This window comes from Aphanomyces invadans, assembly GCF_000520115.1.
Source record: "Aphanomyces invadans strain NJM9701 unplaced genomic scaffold supercont1.3, whole genome shotgun sequence".
Classification (NCBI taxonomy): Eukaryota; Oomycota; class Saprolegniomycetes; order Saprolegniales; family Verrucalvaceae; genus Aphanomyces; species Aphanomyces invadans.
The window spans coordinates 1,996,115-2,012,066 of record NW_008580148.1 but is presented as its reverse complement, the minus strand read 5'-3'; the positions used below and the strand labels follow the sequence as shown (position 1 = coordinate 2,012,066).

At 52.1% G+C, this 15,952-nt stretch overlaps 7 protein-coding genes across 8 annotated transcripts; 4 read left to right on the top strand and 3 right to left on the bottom strand.

Annotated features, from left to right (window-relative positions):
* Positions 1-806: 806 nt before the first annotated feature.
* Positions 807-2,837, top strand: H310_02282 (hypothetical protein; the record flags this gene model as incomplete). The annotated part of the gene is made up of 9 exons (XM_008865732.1): positions 807-905; positions 1,028-1,285; positions 1,343-1,489; positions 1,543-1,644; positions 1,698-2,021; positions 2,070-2,126; positions 2,173-2,538; positions 2,585-2,786; positions 2,830-2,837. The coding sequence occupies 9 exons, from the start codon at positions 807-809 to the stop codon at positions 2,835-2,837; spliced, it is 1,563 nt and encodes a 520-aa protein (XP_008863954.1).
* A 1,100-nt stretch (positions 2,838-3,937) lies between these two features.
* On the top strand, positions 3,938-4,540 carry H310_02281 (hypothetical protein; the record flags this gene model as incomplete). Its single annotated transcript, XM_008865731.1, has 2 exons — positions 3,938-4,133; positions 4,164-4,540. 2 exons carry the CDS (start codon positions 3,938-3,940, stop codon positions 4,538-4,540), a joined length of 573 nt encoding a protein of 190 aa, XP_008863953.1.
* Positions 4,541-5,265: 725 nt separating this feature from the next.
* H310_02280 (hypothetical protein) lies at positions 5,266-9,863 on the top strand. Its single transcript, XM_008865730.1, has 12 exons — positions 5,266-5,443; positions 5,497-5,740; positions 5,790-6,938; positions 7,004-7,444; positions 7,501-7,607; positions 7,651-7,752; positions 7,803-8,064; positions 8,126-8,453; positions 8,504-8,709; positions 8,758-9,300; positions 9,348-9,464; positions 9,512-9,863. Exons 1-12 carry the CDS (start codon positions 5,319-5,321, stop codon positions 9,653-9,655), a joined length of 3,768 nt encoding a protein of 1,255 aa, XP_008863952.1. The 5' UTR covers positions 5,266-5,318; the 3' UTR covers positions 9,656-9,863.
* Positions 9,721-10,880, bottom strand: H310_02279. Of its 2 annotated transcripts, XM_008865729.1 has the most exons (3): positions 10,489-10,880; positions 10,329-10,433; positions 9,721-10,259 (listed from the first exon to the last, which is right to left on the bottom strand). In XM_008865729.1, the coding sequence occupies exons 1-3, from the start codon at positions 10,866-10,868 to the stop codon at positions 9,779-9,781; spliced, it is 966 nt and encodes a 321-aa protein (XP_008863951.1). In that variant the 5' UTR covers positions 10,869-10,880; the 3' UTR covers positions 9,721-9,778. The 2 variants fall into 2 exon arrangements, with proteins under 2 accessions (XP_008863951.1, XP_008863950.1); XM_008865728.1 differs by having other exon boundaries at positions 9,726-10,433.
* Positions 10,881-10,942: 62 nt separating this feature from the next.
* Positions 10,943-11,661, top strand: H310_02278 (molybdenum cofactor biosynthesis protein C). Its single transcript, XM_008865727.1, has one exon. The coding sequence runs from the start codon at positions 10,964-10,966 to the stop codon at positions 11,513-11,515; it is 552 nt and encodes a 183-aa protein (XP_008863949.1). The 5' UTR covers positions 10,943-10,963; the 3' UTR covers positions 11,516-11,661.
* H310_02277 (hypothetical protein) lies at positions 10,946-13,182 on the bottom strand (the record flags this gene model as incomplete). The annotated part of the gene is made up of 4 exons (XM_008865726.1): positions 10,946-12,326; positions 12,367-12,499; positions 12,551-12,721; positions 12,772-13,182. 4 exons carry the CDS (start codon positions 13,180-13,182, stop codon positions 11,557-11,559), a joined length of 1,485 nt encoding a protein of 494 aa, XP_008863948.1. The 3' UTR covers positions 10,946-11,556.
* Positions 13,183-13,724: 542 nt separating this feature from the next.
* On the bottom strand, positions 13,725-14,597 carry H310_02276 (hypothetical protein). The gene has a single exon (XM_008865725.1). The coding sequence runs from the start codon at positions 14,585-14,587 to the stop codon at positions 13,865-13,867; it is 723 nt and encodes a 240-aa protein (XP_008863947.1). The 5' UTR covers positions 14,588-14,597; the 3' UTR covers positions 13,725-13,864.
* Between the last annotated feature and the right edge of the window lie 1,355 nt (positions 14,598-15,952).

Below are 15,952 nucleotides of genomic sequence, written 5' to 3'. Positions count from 1 at the left end.
ATTTGGCTGGTTTGGCAGACAAACGATTATATTTGAGAGTTTCCACAATAAATTTTTGCAAGAGGACTCTGCTTTTGTCAACATACGGCGGGGCGCCGCACTGGATGCGGACTGGAATTGCACCAAAACCTCACTATTTTCCACAAAACATTATCGCATGCAGAATGACTTCCCCCCTCACCTCGCCGAGGCCCTCGAGTTTTGCTGTGCAATCCATTCCAGCAATTGAGGAGCATACCTTCATGGTTGATTGAATGCGCCCAAAAAGTTTCTTGTACGACGGCCTTGTAAGTATAGGAAACGTCCAGTTCGAATGTAACAACAGGCTCAAACCCCACGGGCTTGACGTGACGACACTCGAGAGAGAGCTTTCTAGCCTCATGAGTTTGGGCCATCACCGCCAGGCCCACATATAAGCGGGCGCAGAGGAAGGTGCGCCAGACTTGGTAAAGTGGAGAATGAATTAGCAGCGTTAATCCTATCTAACGCTACAGCTAAGGCACGCGAGCCAGTCATTTGAGGGGGCTTGCAAACTGCAGTAATCTTGAAGTGGGCAAGTTCGCCAAGGAGTGTTGGCGAACGTCGATGTCGAAATATCCGGATGTGTCCGGATAGTGTAACCCGGTTACACCACACCTCTGGCGTGGCTCGATCCGCCCAAAACGCACGATTCGCGAAGGCGTGCTGGAGTAGTGCATGACGATCTGCTCGTTGACCACTCGAAATCCGGATAATAACCGAACTCCTTCTCCGATTGGTCCGTCTAAGAGCAGGGGCATACTGATTCGGGCCAGCGGCGCTGTGTCATGAGCAGTCGGGGCGAATTCTGGCGGGGCGTGGTCAGGCGTGTCAACTTCCTCAATGACGACGAAAGGCATAAAATCATCAAGCTCGCGGAAACCAAGGTAAATGGCGACAAGTGGTCAATCCCCGACGCATTTGTTAGGATACATAAGCATGTCTATAAGGAGGTATGCACTTTCTCTCGGCCATGCTAGGCACAACGTGTGACGTTTTGCACCGCTAGATTGCCACACCAAAGAACAAGTATACAGACTACGTCGCTCGAGACGTCCCTCGAACGTTTGTCCTCTTCGAGCTGCCGTACGATGCACAGACTATGCAACCAGCGCTCCACCGAGTGTTGAACGCAATCTCGGAAGCCGAAGACGGGTACTGCCAAGGCATGAACTTCATTGCCGCGGTATTTCTCGTGCAAGGTTTTTCGGAAGAGCACGCCTACATTGTGTTTCTCTACCTGCTGAAGCACAAACATCTTAGCCAGGTACCGACCGTGCCTTGACCACACGACAATATCACAAGTTCTCATGGGCATGTCCAGTTCTTCAAGGACTCGTCCATCTTCCTCAACGAATACCTCGCACAGTTTCAATACCAATTGAGCCTCTACCTCCCAGAACTCGCAAACCGACTGGAGGCGTGCGGCTTCAGCGTGTACCTCTACGGCGTCGAATGGTTTACCACAATCGTACAGCGAACGTGGCATGATTCAATATTTCCAATGCAGTGATGTCATCGTAGTTTTCGTGCTCGTCCAAATTGGACCTAACCCGAGCTGTCTTGGATATGATGCTAATCGGCGTCGAAGATGTCATGTTTCGTGTGGGGCTGGCCGTGCTGAAGGTCCGGAACCTATATCCATCGCGAAACGCATCTTACACCAGCTCACATGGTAGAACGTGGAGGCGCAGTTGATGGGCCTCCAGTTTGAGGACCTACTGCATCATTTCAAGGCGATCGTGAAGCAAGCAGATACGTACCAAGTGGTGGTGGATGCCCTGATAATTCCACCTCATGTCGATGCTCCGGGCGGCGTCTTGGCGCAAACGGCACGGCGGTCGTCGAAGCCGTTCGCCGCATGGCCGTATCTTCGCCATCGAACCCTTGGTCCCATGCTTGCACAAGCATGTGAGCGCGGAACATTGAACGAGGCAGTGTGGGAGAGGTGGAAAGCAGAAAACGGTGACGACGTCGAGGCGCACCAAGTCATTGCCGACGAGGTACGCAACAGCCCATGTGATCAAATCGCACGAACGCCACTGTGACAGATTGTCCACTATGCTGTGTGGCATGGCCACGTCAACGTCGCAGCTTTTGCCATTCATGTAAGATAGGGTCTCTTGCTGTGAAGCGAATCTCAACACGGTGTAGAATTGCATGGCCGACCCGAACGCATGCGACGACTTTGACCTGCGACCGCTGCATTTTGCCATTGTACGGAATCAACCAGACCTGGCTCGGCTGTTGCTTGCCGAAGGCGCTGACGTTCATGCATGCGGCGGCAACTCGATTGCGCTTCCTCGATCATTGCAGATGAAGACACCGTTGGAACTCGCTACAACTTGGATCTACTCGGACATTGAAGCCGTCGCCATGGTTTTGTATGGAAAAATATGCCTCCATTGCAACGACAAGTTTCCTATGGTCCCCCTTTTCACCACGAAGCAATGCCTCGACTGCGAATATTTCTACTGTCGTCAACACTGCTTTGAACATCACCGGTGCTCGAAATCATCGGTAAGCGTCCGAATAGATTGCATGACTGAGCCTACTGTTGTATTAGGAGAAAGGCGTCATGCGGCTCGACAGCGTCCAGCTCGTGTACGATGAGCACGAAGTTGTAGAGGAAAGAGTGTTCGTTCGACCGTGTAGCAGCAAATGGTACTGCACCCACCGCGACTGCCACGGAGTCTTCAACTTGTTTCGCAAGCGGTACAAGTGTGGAATATGCAATTACTCTGTGTGCTCCCTCCACGTCAAGTCTCGTACGGTGCAAGATCAACCATGCTGGGTGTGCGCATTGTGCAGTGAAGTAGACACTGGGAGGTCATAACGCGATGCACGATTGGACTCCACGTTTCTTGGAGCTGGATGTACTGCTTCTTGTACAGCAAGACCGTCTCGACAAATTCCACGTTTACAAATGCTCACTATCCGCAGAACGCGCGCACCTGCCGCTGCCACGACGATGGCGAAGCAGCCACCGTTAACACAACGGAGCAAGCAGGCTAGAGACACTCCGACGAAGTACCGAGGGTGGCGGACATTTAGGTATTTTTCAAACGAACTCGTTGGTCGCTGTCAGCGACTTCAAAACTACGACGACGACGAGTACAATTTCTGTTCCCGCTACTTTTTCAACAACAAGGGTCTGTCGGGTAAACTCTGGAACCTCCGAAACCATCACGGCTAAGATCTGGGCAATAAAATTTGTGGCAATTCATGCAGTCCGACCGATTGAATTGTCCGCAGTCGTAGGAGGACGTGTTCGATCCGCTCATCGGTTCGTTCGAATGTCTTCTATTCGTTCTGGTGGGCACCGGCCCTGCCAAGGCTAGAACTCCTGGATGCACGTGAGGAAGTTTTGTTACATTCATTCGAATCACAAGGAAAAAAGCCAACTGCACTAATGTGGAAAATAGGTGTGTGTGAGAGCGCGCGGGCCGTTGCCTAGTATCTCCTCGTTGTGCTGCTCGACCATGACATGACCTTCGTCTTCATGGACAACCTATGCGCGCTGCTTCTGCTGCTGCTTGCATCAACGTGCTGACACGCCACCGAGAACCCGAACACATCGCAGGTGGACAACGGTTTTTTACGCCAACTTGGCAAGGCCAAGGCCGGAGGCTATTTTATACAAAATTGAAGTTAATATTACAACGTGAAGAGAATTCCCAATGTGACAGTGAACAACTCCATTGACATCCTGATATTCCGAAAGACTTCAATTTAGTATGGAAATATCCCCATGCTTGCCGTCGTCGTCGTGTCATGGCGCTAGTGGGTTTTATTTCTCCATGATGACTTAACAATCATGTCACACTCGCCAAACCGTCCCGAAGGCCACCGAACTGTGAACAGGGCCAGTTGTTTATCTATGGCTTTGCGGGCGGTTAGTTGCATTTCCAAAATCGCCATGGCAAGTTCGAGCCCGCCGAAGACCAAGGGGTGGTCGTTCTCGAGCATGCTAAGCCGGTCGTTCAGCTCCTTGGCCGGCTGTGAAGGATCGCCCAAGGCGGACGACCCCACCCAAGCCAAGTCGTTCTTCGACTTGGCTGCCACTGACATGCAAGGCAACGTCGTGCCGATGGCGACGTACCGCGGCCGCGTCTGTCTAGTCGTCAACGTTGCGTCCCAGTGAGGCTTGACGCAACTCAACTACACTCAACTCGCCGAACTCGACACCAAATACCGCGACAAGGGGCTTCAAATCCTCGCCTTTCCGTGCAATCAGTTTGGAGGCCAGGAACCTGGCACGAACGAAGAAATCATGGACTTCGTCAAGACGTTTGGAATCTCGTTCCCGTTTTTTGCCAAGTGCGACGTCAACGGAAGCAACACGATTCCCGTGTTCCAATATTTGAAGCACAACCTGGGGGGCTTACTCGGCAACTTCATCAAGTGGAATTTTACGAAATTTCTCGTGGATCGCAACGGCCTGCCCTTTCAGCGGTACAACCCCCAGACGGCGCCATTCGACATTGAAGCCGACATTGTCGAACTCCTGGGAAAGCAATAAATGTCCAACCTTTGGCCACACGGAACATCCACGGAGAACCGCATGAATGACAGCCTCGACTCAAATCCCGAGAGGGACAGACTTGGCTTGAAAACGCAAGTGTGTGCGACCCGTCTGCCCAAATTGAGTGGGGTAGCGTGGCGCATGCTGCACCGCGACCTGGAGATGTGCTCAAATGCCATTGCCCGGCAATATAGTTATTTTTACCCAGTGGCTCTCGTATGCATCCCGATTTGTAGTCTGTCGTGTGGCCACCCATTACTCAACTGATGCAATACAGCGTGTTCCTTGGGCCAGGACAAGAAAGCCCCACGAATAGCCCCCGAAGCATGAGACCGTGTTCATCAAACCCGTACGACATCCAATACTTGCACAGCCGTCGAGATGTGGGGATTGTCCTGCTTCCGACGGTCAGCCGAGCTTTCCCCTTGCGACCGTTGCACCACCATTTTCACTTTCGCTTTGCCGGCCATCCGAGAGATCGCGCGAATTTGCTTCTCGTAGACTTAAGTTGATGGGAGATCCGATTGTAAACCGGAGTATAATATACGCCAGAAAAGTCGGGTCATCCAATCAGAGCTGGGAATGCTACTCAAAATCGGAGAGATAAATGATCAATCTAGCCAATCAACGTGCAGTAGTTGGACAATTTCAACAAAAAGGCAAAATTTTTCCTCAAATGAAATGATTGAATTGACTACAATGTGCTCTGGTTTGAAATCTGCGCGCGAAGCACAAGGTCGTTCGCTCTGCCCGCGCACATACGAAGGTCTTGAAAATGGAGAATAACCTGGCGCAACAACTGAACGTCGTCAAGGGTCAAGACAAAACGGCGATGCTGCAAAGGTCCTTGAATAAGAAGAACATTGAGGGGTACCTGCAGATGCGAGGACGGCATAGAGGGTACGTCGCCGCCTCATCATGTTCCTGCCACATTGACATCGACCAATGCATAGGTTGAAGGAAATAACCAACACATATTCAAGGGACACAAAGGCACGGGATGCTCTTAGTTTGCTGCGGACACTGATCCGAGCCCCGAGCGCACCTCGCACTGTCATTCCCATGCAGAACCCTTCCGACGACATCGACCTCAAGGCCATCAGTGCTCGAGTGCTTGAACGCAACAAAAAAGTCCAAATTCCATCGCTCCCGGAATCCTCCGTTCCATCGAATTCATTTCAGAGTCGACACCAATCGGTAAGCTTTTGCCATCATCGCGGCGTTATCGACACTTTGAACAATCCAGAACACCCATGAAGACTTGACCGAAGAATTCGACAGCATATTGGGCTCCGTGGACATTGATGCGGTGGTGGCGACAGCGAAGTCGAAGAAACGCAGCCCAGTTGTCGACTTATCACGGAATACCATCACGCCGTCACCACCCTCGGCAACCCATAGCTCCAATTCCAGGAGTAACCAATTCGTCGAATTATCTAGCAACGCAGCACCAGTTCAACACACTCGTCCAATTGCCCCTTCGACATCTACATCATCTGTCGCACCACTGAATCATCACACCATGGCGAACTCGTCGAGGTTGGGAACATCGTCCTCTCATCTTTCCCTTGAGGAGAGCATTGCACAAATTCGTTCCAAGTTGCGCAAGGTTCGCGAAGCTTGCGACGATGCAGCGTTGGAAGGTTTTGTTCCAGATGAACTCGATGAGCAAAAGGTGTTGCTTGAAGCAGAGCTGTCCACTAAAATCGCCCAACTTCGTGCTAAGAACAGCCAAGAACAGGCCATGCCCAGTTCAAGTCAGATCCAAGATACAATCAATGAAATTCGTCGAAAACTCCGACAAGTTCGGGAAGAAGTGGACGATGCATCCCTCTTTGGAGACGTCCCCGACGCCCTCGAAGCAGAAAAAGCGCGGCTTGAGCAATCCCTTGCCCACCAAATTCAACTGTTCAAGCAAGCTCGGAATATCGCGCCGCTTCCACTAGCCATGGCACCGTCCTTGAACAATACAGCGCCCAAGAGTTTCGTTCAAACGCCACATGACGACGCACCAGTGAGCGCCTCGACCTCATTTGCAACAAGATGCCATGACACTTCACGGGTGGGACCACAAACGTCCACGGGCCCGACTAACGACTTCCAAGTTCGATGCACCTGTGGACAAGTGACTAGCACACAAAATGTGTCGTACGGGAAGAATGCAGGACGTGCGTTCAATCGATGCGAGTCATGTGGATTCCATTCGTGGGTTGACGGAAGCAGCAGTTCGTCGGTAAATTCCAGCGCCGCATCGACTTGGAATGCTGGTCACTCGACCGACTGCCCACCACCGACGGGTCCACAGCTGGCGGAAAAGATGAAACGCGCCAAGTTCTTACTCCGAGACGTGTTTGGTCATTCGTCGTATCGACCAGGACAAGAACGAATTGTTCAAGTACGTCAGACGAGCGTGTTGCCGCCAAATGTCCTCCAACTGTTGTTTAATCATGCGTATAATAGGAAGCGTTGTCAGGAAAAGATGTGTTTGTCTTGATGCCTACGGGAGGAGGCAAGAGTCTATGCTACCAACTTCCCGCGTGCGTAGATGACGGGGTGTCCATTGTGATATCACCACTGGTGTCGCTGATCGAAGACCAGACCCAGCAATTGCAGGCGCTCGACGTAAATGTTGCGCTCTTGAATGGCGACCAAGACTACGAAACTGTCCAACGCCCGATCATCTCGCAGCTATTTTCCAACAACATCACAATCAAGATGTTGTACGTCACGCCGGAGAAGATTGCATCCAGTGGCCAACTTGGCAAGTTGTTCGAGTCGCTGGCGTCGAGAAAACTCCTCGCTCGGTTCGTCGTCGATGAAGCCCACTGCATCAGTCAGTGGGGGCATGATTTTCGGAAAGACTATATGAACTTGGGCACGCTGCGCATTCGATATCCTAACGTATGTATTCAGCATGTTTTACAGTCCAGAGCTCCCTTGTGCGTATTATTGTATAGGTTCCAATCATGGCTCTCACCGCCACTGCAAACTCGCAAACCGAAACGGACATTGTGAAGAATTTGCGTCTCTCCAACCCATTTGTGACCCGGACGAGCTTCAATCGGTACGTAGGTCGAATTCGATTAGAGCTCAACTGTGGCAACTAGACCGAATTTATCCTACGACGTTCGACGAAAAGGACCAAAGTTTATGGACGAATTGGTGTCGTTTGTGAAAGATCGCATGGATCAATCGGGCATTATCTACTGGTACATGCGTAATTGCACCATCACACTTTTTCATGCATTTTCCATCGCAGCTTATCCAAGAAGGATTGCGAAAACACAGCAGACAAAATCATTCGGACGTTGGGCCTTGAGGGAACCTCAAAGGCCAAGAAGATCTCGTTCTATCACGCTGGCCTTGATCCCGTTGATCGATCGAAACGTCATCACGAGTGGAGCAAAGGCAAAATCAAGCTCATTGTTGCCACAGTTGCGTTTGGTATGGGGATCAACAAGCCCGACGTGCGCTATGTAATTCATCACACGATTCCGCAGTCAGTCACGCACTATTACCAAGTACGATATCGCGGTTTGCCACCCCAATATGCCATTCTCAGCAAACAAAAACGCTTCGTAGGAGTCGGGACGTGCCGGTCGTGACGGGGAACACGCCACGTGTTTGCTCTACTACTCGTTTAAAGATTTGTCGCGTCGACGGAATTTGATTGCTCAAGATCGCGACAACCTCCAACACCAGACCGTGCACTTTCAAAACCTGCGGCGCATGGTCGAGTTTTGCGAAAACCAAGTCGAGTGCCGACGAACTAGTCTCCTCGAGTACTTTGGCGAGCATTTTTCCAACAAAAACTGCCATCAAACGTGCGACAACTGCAAGGCGAGGTCAAATGGTGCTGAGTTTGAGAAGAAGGACGTTACTGCCGACTGCTTGAAGATCTACAACATCGGTAAAACGAGCTCGAGTGTTGGAACTACGTGCGCCTGAATGTTTTATTAGTCGAACGAAGTTCGAGCGAGAACGAGTCGCTGACTGTTGTGCAAGCGTCCGCCGTGTTTATGGGGACAATTAGCAAAGAACAGCAGAAGCGACGGGCGTTTCTGGAAGGCTTTAGTGAATTTGGGGCGGGCAAAGGGCGGTATGATCGTAGCGAAGTCGAGCGAATCATTTACAACATGATCTTGCGCCAGTACTTGGACGAGATTGTACGAATTTCTTCCATAATTCCTTGATTGATGGCGAGTTAATTGTAGGAAAAGAAAAACGTGATGGGCTTTTCATCGAACGTGCTCGTCGCTGGTTCACAAGGACGAAAGCTGGTTCAGGGTGAGACGGTTGCTTTGGTGTGCAAGACCAAGAGGCAGCAACTGATTTCCGCACCGCCTGTGTCTACTGCTCCTGCTCGAAAGGAAAAGGAGAACGGCAAGTCGAAGAAAGCCAAAGCTCCGGCTAAGCAATCCACCCACCACAACGTGGTGCATCTCACGGAAGAGGACAACGACGTGATTGACATGTTTCCGGTCATGCCGCACGCTCGGGCGAAACCGATGGGGGCGAGGGTGTCCATGCACCACGTGGAAGCGTTGCACCAGTTGCTTATGGACTGGCGCGCCAGCGTCTGCGACAATTTCGATGTGATGCCTTACCACATTCTCCCGACGTCGGGAATTGTCGCGATTTCCGAAGCTGTTCCGATCACGTGTGCCGAGTTGATGGCCATCGAAGGTGTCGGCCGCACTCGTGTGAAGAAGTGGGGCGAAGCGATCATCGAAATTGTCAAGTCATATTTAACCAAGGTATTCCTCAGTTGATGTGGATGTGCTGACGACTTACACACCGTTAGAACGGCATTGAACCGACCCCGTTGCCGGCTGGGTACTTGGACCAAACTAACGAAGAGATTTCTCCCCCCAAAGAAGTCAAATCGTCCAAAGCAAAGTCGCCCTATTTCAATCAGTCGGTACGTGGACATTTCCAAAATTCCACAACCCATCTTGTCATGTGCAGAAACCTCCACCGCGCGACGAGTTCGATGACGGCATGGACTGGGCCATCGTCGGTGACATCGAGACCTCCGTACCTGCCAAAAGGACTGCGGCGCATGCTACAATTGACTTGAGTCGCGAAACACCCAAGCGTAAGAAAGTGTAAGGCTCGCCTCCTCCGTCAAAACGCTGCTGAGCCTTAAGTGAATTCCATGCTTCCGTCCCTCATTTCAAACATCGAGCAAATCAAGAGACAGTGGGTGGTTCATCTTTCTTGTTTCAAGACTTCTCACAACTCGGTTCGTTCGCCGTGTATGTGTGTCGGTGGCGCTGTCGACGGCGCAGGAGGGGGCGTCGCGTCCGTCGTTTGTGGAGCCACGTCCGACAAGTGCATGTCGTGCATGACCTTGGACATGTTGGCGACTTGGTGCTTGTCCTTCTTTTGTTTCTGCTGCTCGATTCGAAATTGCAGATCGGGCAAGTACTCGTCGTAGTACTCGGCCGTCGCGGCTTCCACAACCTTGTAAAACTCATCGATCCCAGCACCGGTCGCGGCCGACACCCCCACGTGGCGCAGGTTGTGGTAAAACTCTTCGAGCACGAGACTCAATGATCTCGACAGCGTGTTCATGTAAGTGTCTTCTTGGGACGAGTCCAGTGCAGCTTGAAAAGCCTCAAAGTCGGTCATCCATTCAACCGCAAAGTCGTGCGTCACCACGTCCGTCTTGTTGAACACGACAATGAATGGAAGTTTCACCTTGTACAGAATGCTACACGCGTACAGCATGTTGGACATGAATGTGTTCGGGTTGACCGTGCGCGGCGTGTCGACGACGTACACCACAACAGTGGGGAACGTAGTGGCAAGTGACTCTGTGATGATGGCCCCAGACGCAGACCATGTAAATGCTTCGATTTGTCCTGGTGTGTCCACGATAACATGACTACGAAAGAAGCAAACATGAGTTGAGGGGCATATGGACAGAACATCGGTCGTACTCCAAGTTTGGCGCGCGCTTTTGAATCAGTTCCACAACTTGGTCGAATCGCGTAGCAAACAAGTTAAGCGACGTCATAATTGCGCCGTTGGGACCCAGTCCATACTCCGACATCACTTGCTTATAGTCCACCGTGTCGCGAATGTCAATGTGCGCGCCGTACGGAATCGTCTTGACGGCCGGATCCAAATTCACAACGTATTGTCGGCTTTCCTTTTGCTTTTCCGCAGCATGGGCTGCAAGACGATGCATGAAAGTTGTCTTCCCGCTTCCAGCCATGCCAATGACCAGCAGCGTAGTTGGTAATGGTCCGCTCGACGCGCCAGTCGTCGACGGAGATGCCGCGCATGCGTCGGCGGTAGGCGGCGTTGGTGTGCTCATCGTAGAAATCTGAAATCCCTGCGTGATGACTGGTCGAAACCAGGTTGAGTGTCCGTGTAATATCCGGATGATTCCTTCCAGAAGGCAAAGCCAACATGGCACTCCCCCCTGTGCTGCGACTTCGGCAACTTGGTCGGGCTGCGATTCCACGACGTGCCAAGCATGGACTGACGCATGTGAACCCAGAAAATCAGCCGAATATGGTGGACGTTACCGAGAAGGCCATCACAGAAAGGTCAGCTGTGGCTCGCAGTATTGTTCGGTTCCCTGCAGGAGTCCTTGACTCCCTCCGCCACGACGCAGAGCTCATGAGCAAGAAGGGTCCTGTGCTCACGACGGCTATTCTGGCAGGAGTCATGGGTGCAAAGAAGACGAGCGATCTCATTCCGTTTTGCCACCCTTTGGCGCTGAACGACTGCAAAGTGACGTTGCACGTTCAGGACGACGACAGCACAGTCCACATCCAATGCGCCGTCAAATGTACGGGTCGCACGGGCGTTGAAATGGAAGCGCTGACAGGTGCATCGATCGCGGCGCTGTGCGTCTACGACATGTGCAAGGCGCTGTCTCACGATTTGATCATCGAAGAAACGCGGTTGCTGTCCAAAACGGGTGGGAAAGCCCCCTTTCTCCACCGGGACACTTAGGATTCTGTGCCATTAAATAATGAGATTGCAAATCATGGACACTACAGCGGCCACAGCGAGAGCACGCCAGCAACGACCACGAGCACGTCTCCTGCGATGAGGATGGTGCTTAGAGCTTGAGCCCTCGTTGGTTCGTCTGCGACCAGGAGCTGCAAATAACTCGCACACAAGTGGCTTCCATCGAAGTGGTGAATGGGCAGAGCATTAAAGAGCCCCAGCGTTCCCGACACATTGCCGACAAACTGCCAAAATCGCTCGATCCACGTGGGCAATGACAGCCACCAGAACGTACCCGTCGTTGCCGGGGCAAGCTGGGAGTAGGGTGAAAGGTGCAATTCAGCATGGAGGTCTGGGGGGTATCCGTGGACGACGAGGGTGCGATTGCTCCGGAGACCAATACGGATCAACGATGTTCCGTCCTGCATCTTTGGCAGCACGCATACATGAGAGCTCTTGTCAACGCCGTCTTGATGGCACGGAAGGTCATGTGTGCATCGGGCGATGGAGACTTGACCGACGCGATTTCCGTCCAGGCACACCATTTGCGCCGGCGGTGGCGTTCCAGTGGATTCGTCGCCGTCGCCATGGGCAAAGCATTGCAATGCGCTGTCCGTGTTGCCGTTGTCTGCGTGGCAACAGGACGAGTCGTCCCGGTTGCCATGTTGTAAGAGTTCAAGGAATGGAATGCAGTAGCCGACTTGTTTCCACGTCGCGTTGGGCTGGTCGACAACTTGTGCGAGGACAGCAAGCTCCTTCTCCCATGCGCTCAGTGTCAGAGTTGGAGCGTGATCGATGGACACGATGACGTTGCCTACGATTCCATTGAGGTAATGCTGCTTGGCCATGCGTACCAATATCGAGAAGGCCTTCAAAGTTGGAGAATTCGGGCATAGATGTGACAGTAAGACCTCGGTGCGTTGCAAACCAAGGAGACAGAAGCGTCGGAAGAATCCAAAGCTGCAGCATGCACACGAGGGCCATCACCTGCAGTCCACGTGCATTTTACGGATGAAATTATCGATGGACGAAGGATACCGCGTTGTGCCAAATGCCAGCGCTTTGAATCTTAATCTGGTCCGTCACGCCGATGTTGTAGTAGCTGTCAAAACGGACGTATGCGCCAGGAAACACAACCGCTAAGAACACACCAACCGACACCATGCGAATCTCGCAGAGTGCCGCTGCCAGCGCATGGCCAAACTCGTGCTAGCATCAACGGGATGAAAACCCCATCACGAACGCATATGGTTACGTACGAAAGACGCGGCAAGGAAAATGGCTATCCACAAATACCACATCGCATGGAGGGGCATGTTCACACCAGGAAGCATCACAGATGTGGTTGGGAGAGGTGCCTCAACGTCGACTTGCACAATATGTCGCGCGACAAGCACCATGGCGTTCCACACGACGTACGCCGAGCTACCAACCATAAGAATAGCGGCAACAACGCTTCCAGCAGTGAACCATGCCTTGAGGGCGATAGGATGTCGACGACCGAGTTGGAATACCCACTCATTCAGCCACGTGAATTCCTTCGACACAAATGCAGGCAGAACGTGCAAGGTGTTCCTGTCAATGTTGGCATTGCCCTGGGATGCTGTGAAAAGCACCGAGTACGTGACAGCCCACCCGACGGCCACCACGAGAAGCCACGTTGCCAACATTTGGGATTTGCATGAAGTCGTGTCAGCCATACCTGTATAAAATAATAATTTGAAACGCATTCTATGCAAGAGGTTATCGCGAAACTGTCGTGCATTCCTTCAGGCGCAACGTGGAAACGGGGCGACATCGCGGCGCTTTGGCTGCGTGATGTCGTTCTCACATCTATCTCAGGCTCGTGATGCGAACGTACCATTCAAGGACGTTGATGTCCACGACCCTCGCACGCTCGGACCGGGATCGTACGGGTAGGTTGAAGGCTTCCAACACATACTGGTGACGCATGAGTGGACAGCAGCAAACTCCAAATGTGGGAGGGGAAATCAAAAGCGACGACACGACCGAAGACGAGTTTTGGGTCAAGCGTGCACGAAGAGCACCCTCGGTTTTCACACATTGAGCGTGATAGCTCCGTTTTGCAACACAATGCACTGATGGCGGGTACGGTACAATCACATATGCCAGTGATGCCCCTCATCTACGACATGTAGAGCATCAGTTTCTGCTCAAGCGGAACGAAGTGACCATCCGATCGCCCAAGAAGCGAGAAACTAAGGCGGGCTCATTAACTTTCCACCCCGAGAAAATGGAGGCGTACACAATGAAGCTTCCCATGCCATTGGGCGACACGTTGAGACAGAAGAGGCATGATGGGTCCTCTATCTCGCAGCCCAAACATGGTATTTAACCCGTCAGGTTCTTCAGTTCCCTCTCGATGTTGGCCCGTGCAGCCGCTGTCCACTCATCTTGGAATCGCCGAGTGAAGTAGAGGTTGTCGCGATGAAGGAACGACTTCAGGACCGCGGCACGACCTTGTTGAAACTCAGCTTCGCTATACGCAATGTATTCCATCCGAATTTGCTTGGTGTACTCGTCGTACACATCGTTTGTGCTGCTTAAAATCGCTAAGTCCAGGTCAAGAAAAGATCCGATCACATGCCGAGCGGCATCTGAGTTGCACGACGCGGGCATTTCATGTCGAATTGTCGCTTCGATCATGGCTTCCACGAGACCAATTTCTTCAGAGCCCATCGAAGGGCAGGCGTCGCTGACGAACATTCGAAACGAAGAGATGCTGTCAAGCTCGTTTGTCTTAGACAACGGGTCGTACACAATGTCATGAAACACGATAGCCAGGACAAACACGCGCTGCCATGACGCCAATGCCAAGGCGTCGCGATGTGTGTGATACAAATCGTACATGGTGGCAAGGTGGAGCAGTGTGTGATAAGCTCGCTGTGGTTCGCTGTACGCATGTTGCGCCTTCGTCCACCAGGTCTTGGCATTTTCACCAAGGAGTCGGTGCCACGCCTCTCTCAATGGAGCAATTGTTTGCAGCTCCAGACCTGTCGCAGGCATGATGGGCCAGTGCTGTCGTCGGGCGTGCGACTGCGCCAAGCGCTCCATTCCTCGTTCGTCGTTTTTTTGCGCATTTCAGACGTCTCGTTTGAAACCAAGTATCTGGATTAATGCATTCGTCGTAGTACTACTAACAACAAAAATACAATACGAAAATTTCAGGTCTGATTGGCTAAATGTACTTAAATATACATACATTAAGGAACGCCCACTGGAACTATCTGTCATGCGTTTCGAACGTCGAACGTTGAATGGGAGGGTTTAAAAATTGGACCAATCAAAACGAGAAATTGCCAAATTGGCGATTTGATTGGATAAAAAAATCGTACGCTTCTACAAATCTTTCGATATTTGAGCGAGCACACCCGCGTCCGTTCAGAAAGATCTTGCAAGCGCTGCCAGCGCTACGATCGATCGGCGTGGACTTCGGCGCGTTACAGCATCGCTCGGCGTCCGTCCAACCATCAGCAAGCACTTCCTAGACTCTTGTCGTGCCAAAGATGGTGCGGCATGCATTCACGCTCACCCGAGGTACGATGCTATCGTGTCCTCGGTCGTGGTGGTAACGACACTTGCAATACACAGCACTGCTCGCGTGTGCTTCTCTGCTACAACATGTACATATTACTGTGGGCCAAGACTTTGGTACGTGTGATTGCTGCGATGAATAAGACCAAGACTGAAGGGTGTGTTCTCCAGGTGGCACTGCTATGTATGAACCCCGGAGCGACCCTTTGTTGTCTCAAGTGGCAGGGGATGTCGAAGAGGGAATCGTGGAGAAGCACCGACGATTGACTGTTCAGCAAGCACCACCAAGTGACCCGTTTCTTCTTGGTATGTGCTATGATCTCCATTGTTCCTCACCTGTCTCATTTCACACTCTAGACAATCGGTTCCTCGGCGATGTCACGGTGGAAAGCCATCCGACATTTGGATCTGCATCCATGTCGATTGCGTCAAGCACGCTGTTTCACGCAGGCACCACCGTTGCCAGCGGAGGAGCCGCCGTTTCCTCTGTGGTTATTCCGACGGCTGAGGATGCCAGGTAGATTCACACCGGAGGTCCACAGTTCTGACGCTCATCCACCTGTAGTGGCGTTGTGCGTGCTGGCGATGTTGTCTTGATCAACCAAGTCGAACTGCGCACCGTGATTGCAGTGACATCGTCGGCCATCACGGTGGACCATGGCATTCAACGCCCGCTCTCTGGTGCCGAGACGATTCTCGTCAAACGAGCCATTTTTTCGACATACGAAGAAACCACACCTCTTGTCCAGGTCAATGCGTTGGGCACCACGCTGCAATCGACGGATGCCGCCACAGACACCATTGGCACCCATACGGCTGTACGCATCCAGCACTTCTCCAGTGCCAACGCGGCCGCGACCGTGCGTGTCCCTGGCACGGTCAGCG